Source organism: Artemia franciscana, chromosome 20 (genome assembly GCF_032884065.1).
Source record: "Artemia franciscana chromosome 20, ASM3288406v1, whole genome shotgun sequence".
Taxonomy (NCBI): Eukaryota; Metazoa; Arthropoda; class Branchiopoda; order Anostraca; family Artemiidae; genus Artemia; species Artemia franciscana.
In genome coordinates, this window is record NC_088882.1 from 3,965,332 (window position 1) to 3,974,121 (window position 8,790).

The following is an 8,790-nucleotide window of genomic DNA, read 5'->3' on the forward strand; positions in this document are numbered from 1 at the left end:
ATATTCAAAAGACGAAACTTCTCAAGAAATGTGGTTAACCGAGAACTAAAACATTTTTCAATCAGACGAGAAATAACTGGCAAAACTGACATTGGGTGATAATTATCACGATCATTTCTGTCACCACCTTTATAAACCGGTGTCACTCTTGCATACTTTAAACAATCTGGAAACTTGCCTTGTCTGAAACAATCATTAATCAATGATGTTAGAATGCTAGATATAGATGGAAAAATACATTTCAGAATTTTTAAACTCATCAAGTCACTACCAGACGAACTATTTTCCTGGCATACGTGGTATTTCTTAGCTCTTCCACCGGTAATCCTCTTTAGATTCAAGGATACATCTATAGGGGGCATTACAGTGGATCTAAGAGGTGAATCTCCCGGGAATGGGGAAATTGTATGGGGTATTTTTGAACCTTCTGAAATTAAATGATTCTGAAACTCATTGCAAATCGTAAAATCATCTTTAGCTGTGGCCTAATTGCTGTGGCCTAATTAGCTGTGGCCTAATTGCTGTGGCCTAATTGCTGTGGCCTAATTAGCTGTGGCCTAATTACTGTGGCCTAATTAGCTGTGGCCTAATTAGCTGTGGCCTAATTACTGTGGCCTAATTACTGTGGCCTAATTTACTGTCAATTCAGATGGTAGTATACTAGGACTCTAACCCATAACACTACGGATTATTTGCCAGGTCTTCAATGAGTTTCCTTCAGCTTCCTTAAATTTCAAGCTAAAATTCCTTTTTTTAGCCTTATGGAGAAAATTATTCAAACCAATACGAAAAACACGGCATTGTTCTTTGTTCTCATCTGTAGGTTCTAAAGCTTGTAACTTAAACCATCTATCTCTTAAATGTATTTTCCGAAGAAGGTCTTGTTTTATCCGTGGCTTCTTTCCACTATGTTTTCGCCCTCTCATATTCTTAACAACTTCCACTTCCTTAGCCTTTTCCAATAACTTACCATAAAAAAGCGCAAATTTACTATTTGCATCATTTTTTTCTCCAAGCAGGGACATCCAATCAACTTGATCTAAATTATTATTTAGTTTTACAAGGGTATTTTTATCAAAAACTACCGGACTTTTACTACTCTACCTCCAATTCAGCATAAACATAATCCAATACAGCATAAAAATGAATCTGTCCAAAGTGGACAGATTCAACATTTACAACAACTCCTGGAGATCTAAAAGGTACATTTGAAAATATATTGTCCAAAAGCGTTATGGAAGTCCTAGGAACTCTACTCGGAATGTTAATCGTAGGTACTAAACCATAAGACAGACATAGATTTAAAAGTTACGGAGTCATCGAAGACTCGATATCTAGCATGTTGATGTTGAAATCACCAAGAATGAAACAAGGTTTATGCTTATTGCCTTATTGTACTTAAGTACTTATTAAGTACTTATAAGTACTTAAGTACTTATTGTACATTTGCCAGCTGTTCATGCAAGTTCTCAAAGAATTCTTGAATAGAGCTAGAGGGAGTCCCGACTAAATATACATCAATATTATGTAATCTAATGTTTCACACACCATTTCATTATATTTGTGCAGATCATCACGGATTTTCACGTGCAGATCTTCATGTACAATGTACGTGAAGATATATCCTGAATTTAGTCAAAAGTTATATCCTGACAGCAAAAAGGAAACGCTGTCGACAATCGACAGCTGACTTCTTCATTCTGCATCTAATAATTGTGCAATATGCAATACACTGTACTTAATTTGTGACTACTAACTATACTGACTAACTTAAACTATATTTTCACAGTATTAATCTACATCTCTACAGTATTACCCTCATTATTGCTGTTATTTTATTAGGCCTATAGTATTGATAAAAAGTGTGACAATATGTATATTATTCGCGTCACTATTTTTGATATTACAACAGATAATTAATTAAATTAGATGTGAAATTAAAGAAAAATAATATCATTATTATGATGCAAATAAAGTTGCAGACAATTACTTCTATACTACTGAATAATTTTATCTGCATTATTTAAATTGTTTTGAGTAAATGGACTTCTACGTTAAATATGATCCGTTGTAAATAACTGTATCTGTATTGTAATCTTTTAGGCCATTGAGCTACCTTTAAATATTATTTAAAAAGGTTCATACTTACCCAGTAGTGTTTTTACATGGAAAGGAAAAATTGTGGGGGGTAACACCTAGAAAAACCAAAAAAAAATTTTTTCACCAAACAAGCACCACCCTAACGTACATAAGACTCCTGTGCTGACGTAGCTCTCGGTTCCGTGTAAGCGAAATGTACCCTGGTTTATCCATAAGAGCAGAGTTAGGAGCACCCAGCCAAGTCTCCGTTAGAGCTAGAACATAGAAGAAACTAAGATTAGCTAAATTAACTAAAAATCAAAAGTTTTATTAGAGCCTTGGCAATTAAAATGAAAAATACTAAAATCATGTGATCCAACATGCTGACACCCAAGATCATTAATATCATAATTAATTTAAATTTAGTATCTTCAGGGGGGTTCAGAAGCAGGAACAATAAAATCCAAATTTCTATTATCACTTTTAATTAAAACAATCATAAAAGTTTACCCTCTGATTTTCCAAATCAACTATGCTATAAGCACCAAGGAGAAGAACAAGTTCTCTAATCTTCATCTGATAAAGAACTAAAGGGTCTGTGGTGTCAAATAAGGCGAATACCAGTCACAATTAAATGCACGCTCTCAACTCTCATAATTTGATAATAAAAAAGAAGAAAAAAATTACCATTCCCTTTTAGCAGCACCTAACGTAGCTAAATATTACAAAACAACTAAATTAAGTTATAACCAGAAGAGAGAAAAAAAAAACCTTTACTGTTGCTAAAATTATAGCTATGCTGTCAGCTAACGATTCGACTGACAATTCTTCAAGCGATGTGCCTGTCGAGACATTTGAAATGTCTCGACATTTGAACTGTCATTTGAAATGACATTTGAATGAAATGACATTTGAACTGTGAAATGACATTGAAATGTCATTTGAACTGTCGAGCTCTTGCTGCTTCTTTTGTTTTTGTTTTTTGTCATTTCTAATGAACCCCTCCAATAAATTTAAATAAATAGCCAAGTGAATGCGCTCACCTAAAAAGCTTCTTATTTTACCCACAGGGAGCGGAACAAGCAATTTCCTTTATAGGGCGTTAATTGAGCTACTGGGAACAGCCAAATTCACGGAACAATTGGCCCTTAATTTGTAATTTTTCCTCTTTAATAAACGATTATCTTGAAATTATTAACCGATTTTCTCATCTCTTTTCCCTCCTCATAAACACCTGGCAACACATAATAGCTAGGTTTGGATGCAAGCGAAGCTACCTGTTCCAATACATCACAGCCTATGTAGACACACAGTTGCTTAAATGTTTTTCAAAAGCAGCACATAGCTATCGTCGCGACATTAATTGATACTGCGTCAAAACCAGACACCGCAGCCTATATAGACCTACAGAAATAAGTAGTCACAACAGAAATGATTGTTTTCGCTCCCGGAATAGAGCCAAGGTATTTCCGCGCTGATTGGCTGTGGGAGCGCCGGAGGTTAACGCTTAGTCTAATGATGTGTGTTGAAGCGCTAGGTTTGGGCAAGATACGACTCCGCGCAACTGTATGTCTGTATAGGCTGGACAGTAGATTCAGGTCATTAATAACAGTCTCACAGTGAAATGTCTAAAGTCTTGATAAAACCAGTCAGACAAGTTTTACACTAATCCAGTTTACACTTTTTCAATTTGTATTATTGTATAAAAAAGTTCAATAAGTAAAATTAGGCACAGCCTATATAGACACATGAGTTCCGAGTACTGAGTTCTTTATTTAACAATAAAATTCATAAACAAAAAATTACTTCAAGACAATCTCCCCCATAAGGCTCCATGGCCGAGAAAGAACAGAGGAGAAAAAAAAATACCAACACAAAAAATATAAACAAAATACAAAAACAAAATTGAGTCGCCAACCTTGATAATCCCCAAAAATGACAAGCTAGGCAGGGGGTAGCACATGATTTCACCAATTCAATTCAATATCCAACTCAATCCAGAAAAATCAACTCCAAGGGAAGCCGGAATAAAAAAAAAATAGTTACTAGCAAGAAAATCTCTAACATAATTTTTGAGCATACCAAACTAGTGGCTGCTTTGTACGAACTCTGGGAGCATGTTCCAGATCCTGTTGCAAGCTGTCAGAGGGTTGAAGCTGGCTTTAGAGACGAGGGAAAAGTTGACATCCAAATAACAGAACAATGTGAAACATAAGACTGAACTAGGCTGCAGAAAAAGATTCCAAGAATCGACCCTGGAAATATGTATTTGAGCTTTCTAAGAATTCCGAGACTCCTGGAGACTTTAATTTTAATCAGATCTATATGATGCTTGAAGGAAGATGCCTACGAATCGAACGTAACGATCCATAGTTCTACTTAGAGAACCTCTTGATACGTGTATTTCATTTAAGTCAGGGCAAGTCTTTGAAACTCTGGAGAAAATGAGAAAACATGACTTTCCGATATTTAAGGCAAGATAATTTACATTAAACGACTGGATAACTCTTTCAAAAGGGGCTATCATCTTTGAACGAAGATAAGACTCAATTCTACCAGTTGTGCCAAGAGTAATGTCATCAGCAAAAGCAATAAGTGTATCCGGTAAGGACAAACTCATGTCACAATTAGTGACGTATATTGGTTGACAAAGATGACAGCAAATGGTAGGTTTTAAATTTTTAACCACATTAATAAGGTCATTGACATAGATTAAAAAGAGTATGGGCCAATGGCGGATCCTTGTGGAACGCCAAACTCTATTCCAGAAGGGCAGAAAAGTGCGGATCAACCGGGATGACTCGACCAGATAAATATGATAGAAACCATGAACAAGCATTCCCTCTTATACCAATATGAGACAGTTTCAAAAGAAGAATCTTGTGTGTTAATGAGTCAAACGCTTTTCGAACATCAAGAAAAAGAGCAGCAGGTATCAAACCAGAGTCAAGAGCTGAATTTAAATAATCTAAGAGAGTTGTACATGCATGCTCAGTTGAGTGCTTCGCCCTAAAACCAACCTGAAAATCACGAAAAAGTGTTTATAATTAAGAAATAGAGAAAGCATAGCTTTTTCAAAAATTTTACTAAACACTGGTAAAAGAGATATGGGGCGATAATTTGCAGGATCATTCCTTGATCCACCTTTAAAAAGGATAATAACACGAGCATGCTTTAGAGAACGTGGGAAGACACCATTTTCAAAAGAAAGATTGACTAGTCTCGTGAGGGCACACACGATGACCGAAAGAATAAACTTGACAACCTTAGTCGGAATACGGTCTTGGCCAGATTATGAAGAACCCCTCAAACCATTGACAATTCTGGCTATTTCAGCTTCAGAGACAGGTTCCAATGCTATTGATTTAGGACAAGGCGGTTCAAGGTAAGACGTAAAATCAGGTGGAGAAGAAGAAGGACTTACAGAAGAGGCTGTAGTTTTGCGGATATTATAAAAGTAGGAAGTGAACGCATCTTGAACTTTTAGCTCACCCTCTACATTTTTGCCGTCAATCACAACACTTGAAGGGACAGAAGGAGGCAGAGAAGATAGCCTGATAACAGAATTGATTACTTGCCATGTCTTCCTAATGTCTTTACCGCACGCAGAGAATTTTCTATTATAAAATAACGATTTAGCCTGTCGGCAAAGCGAGTTGTAAACTCTTCTATTAGCTTTGAAAAGTTGAAGCCGAAAATCACGCAAAAATGGCTTAGAGGACCTGTAAGCCTTCCAAAGATTATTTTTCTTCCTCAAACTTTTAAGGAGTCCAGGAGTCATCCAAGGATTCAAAGGGGGCTGTTCTTTTCGATGCCGGATTCGACCGGGGTGCATCACATGTATCCAAGGTAACTTCTTTCAAAGAATCATAAAACGAATTAAACAAAGAATGTATGTCAGATTCATTTTCAGAAATACTCCATGAGCGACCCGCTAACCGTGACCTAAGAATATGCAAGCCCTGATCATTAAATTTTAAAGAGGAAAAACCAGCTTCTTGGCTCCTCCTAGGCAGCATTGAGGAGAAAAATCCCCTTTCATATACGGAGTAATTTCTGTTCGTTCGTTTCAAAGTGTGTAAATGACCACATTTTTGTAGATAGGAGCTTGAAACTTCTACATTATGGTTCTCTGATACGCTAAATCTGATGGTGTGATTTTCGTTAAGATTGTATGACAATTAGGGGGTGTTTCCCCCTATTTTCCAAAATCAGGCAAATTTTTTCAGGCTCATAACTTTTGATGGGCAAGACTAACTTATATATTTAAAATCAGCATTAAAATGCGATTCTTTTGATGTAATTATTGGTATCAAAATTCTATTTTTGAGAGTTTTGGTTACTATTGAAACCGGGTCGCTCCTTACTGCAGTTCATTACCACGAACTGTTTGATAAGGCTAAATCTCGACGAGTAGCTTTAAGCCCAACGAATTAACACATTTGAATTAACTATTATAAATGATAGTGTGTTCACCATCATTTTGGGCATTTTATGAGGTCCTTAGCAAAGAAGCAGGTTTATACACCCCCTCAAAGAGTGCCCTTAATTAAATAAAAATCCTTTTGATTGATGAAGTATCATTAAATTTATTTTTCAGAATTACCTCTCCTCTATTTTTCAAAATTACCTCTCCTCTTATCAAAACCTCTGTGTTCCCTGGTACAGAATATAATAACTTGAAATTTATAAAGATTGTTGAAGTTCCAAAGGCACCTAATAAATTTGTCCTTGTTTTACCTCTCTTACCTAAACCCTACAACTTAATCTTACTTGAAACCTGTGATTTTTTCTAATTTTTAAGGTAAATATATATTTTTAAGGGTATATTTTTAAGGTATAAGGTGTATATGGGTGTGTAAATTTCAACTTAACCAGTTTGAAGAAAAGGATTCCATTTTCACTGTTCTTGGTAAATTAGAATAAACCTCATTAAACATCAGTATAATAAGCATCGAGCATAATAAATTATAATAAAAATATAATAAATATCAAATAAAATATAGTAAAAATATAAATAATAATCTAAATAAAACATTAATAAAAAATAAACAAATAAAATAACCGAATTAGAAAATAATAGTAACAATAGAAATATAGTAAAGCATAATAAATAATAATAAAGTTAAAAGAAAAATTATGCAAACATTAATTTTAAATTTTAATTGTTTTCTTTTTTTTCTCTCTAGGCGGAAGTACGACCAGTAATGATGAGGAAAAGCTACTTTTTCAAGAACTTCTAAGGCGAAAGTCAAAGCCTTCTTGTGTGGCAGATGAAATTCAGTCAAGAAGTTTAGTTGCCAAAGAGGACCGTCCCGGAAACTCGATTCTGGGAAAGGTATGTTTAAGTGATTCGATGATGCGAGTTATCTCGTTGTTTTGCAAGTTATTTATATAACTAAATCTACGGCTAAAGTCATTTACCCATTATGGCCTATATACCCCAAAGATTTGCAAAAATATGAATAAATGTATGGCAAGATTTTAGTCTTTTAAACAAGTTCCCGTGGAAACTAATCTTCCAAAAAAAGAAAAAAGAAAAAAAACGCCAAGTTAGTCTAATTGATTTTGGCAGCTATTTGGCAATTTTCTCCATTTATAGATAACTCATCTACTCGCCTGGAAGAATTACGGTTTTGCTACAAAATTATTCATGTTACTTTATGTGACACTTCTATGGCATGAGTCCTCTAAGAAATCTTGGGAATTTCAAGCGATACCGTGATATTTTTCATTTTTTAGAATTCCTCCCTCCCTTGTAATTTATGTTGCTGGCTCAGTCCAAAAAATAAAACTAAAAACAGCGGAGCAAAACTTGAGGCACGAACAGTTTAACTCCGACTAAATTCATTTTATCAAAACTGTGTCGCCAGTTCTTAGCTTCTAGTAGCCTAAAAAAATACTATGCCTGCCATCTTCATTGGCATTGGCCTAACTTTCTAAAAATACGAAAGTCGAAAGTTTCTTGGTCACTAGACCAAGGCTTAGTCTAGTGACCTTTGTCCTATTATGATCTTTATCTGATGATCATGATAACGGACGGATTAAAAAAGATATATAGTTGTGATGAATGTTGTGATAAATAGTGTGATGAATGTGATGAATAGTGGGTTATGAACTGGAAGCAAAGAGTGACTTGTTAATAGTGATCGAAGTTCTTAACAAAAATTTTATTGCAATAGTAACTTAAACCTTATAAAAATTGAATTATTTTTATATATTATAATAATTTAATTAATATTTAATAATCAATATACACATCCAAATTACTCTTCGAAAATTCGTCGAAAATTTGTCTAATTGTTTGAAAAGGAGGAAAAATCTATAATAGGGGGTGATTTTGTTGGATTTTACACTATCAAACTCATCGTTACAGAGGACCCTACAACAGTGGTTTCAATCCCCTATCTAAATAATTTAAGGAATTTATAATTTGTTTGGAAATGATGGTCACGGACGCTTCTTTTGTTCCGTGGATAGTTGCATTAATTATAGAACGTCGAGGCTCATTTGAATGAAAATCAAAAGCTTTTAAGTGGGCCCTTTTTGTGGTGGTAATGCGAGTTTTGTTTTTGGGGTGAAAGTCTTAAAAGTGGGTGAAAGGGGTAAATTAAAGGGAGAACAACGGTAAAAGTTGCGTTTCCTGCTTTTTTTGTGATGTAAAAGAAAAAAAAAACTTCCGAAGAGGAGCAGAACCTCTTTCAGGGAAAA

The 8,790-nt window shown here is 34.8% G+C and overlaps 1 protein-coding gene across 1 annotated transcript in view; it reads left to right on the forward strand.

Moving 5' to 3' along the window:
• Positions 1-7,625, forward strand: part of LOC136040331 (eukaryotic elongation factor 2 kinase-like) — a gene marked incomplete in the record, with an annotated part of 89,486 nt that extends 81,861 nt beyond the window's left edge. Inside the window, 1 exon segment of the mRNA XM_065724572.1 lies at positions 7,269-7,625. Within this exon segment, the coding sequence (XP_065580644.1) occupies positions 7,269-7,477 (209 nt within the window).
• Between the last annotated feature and the right edge of the window lie 1,165 nt (positions 7,626-8,790).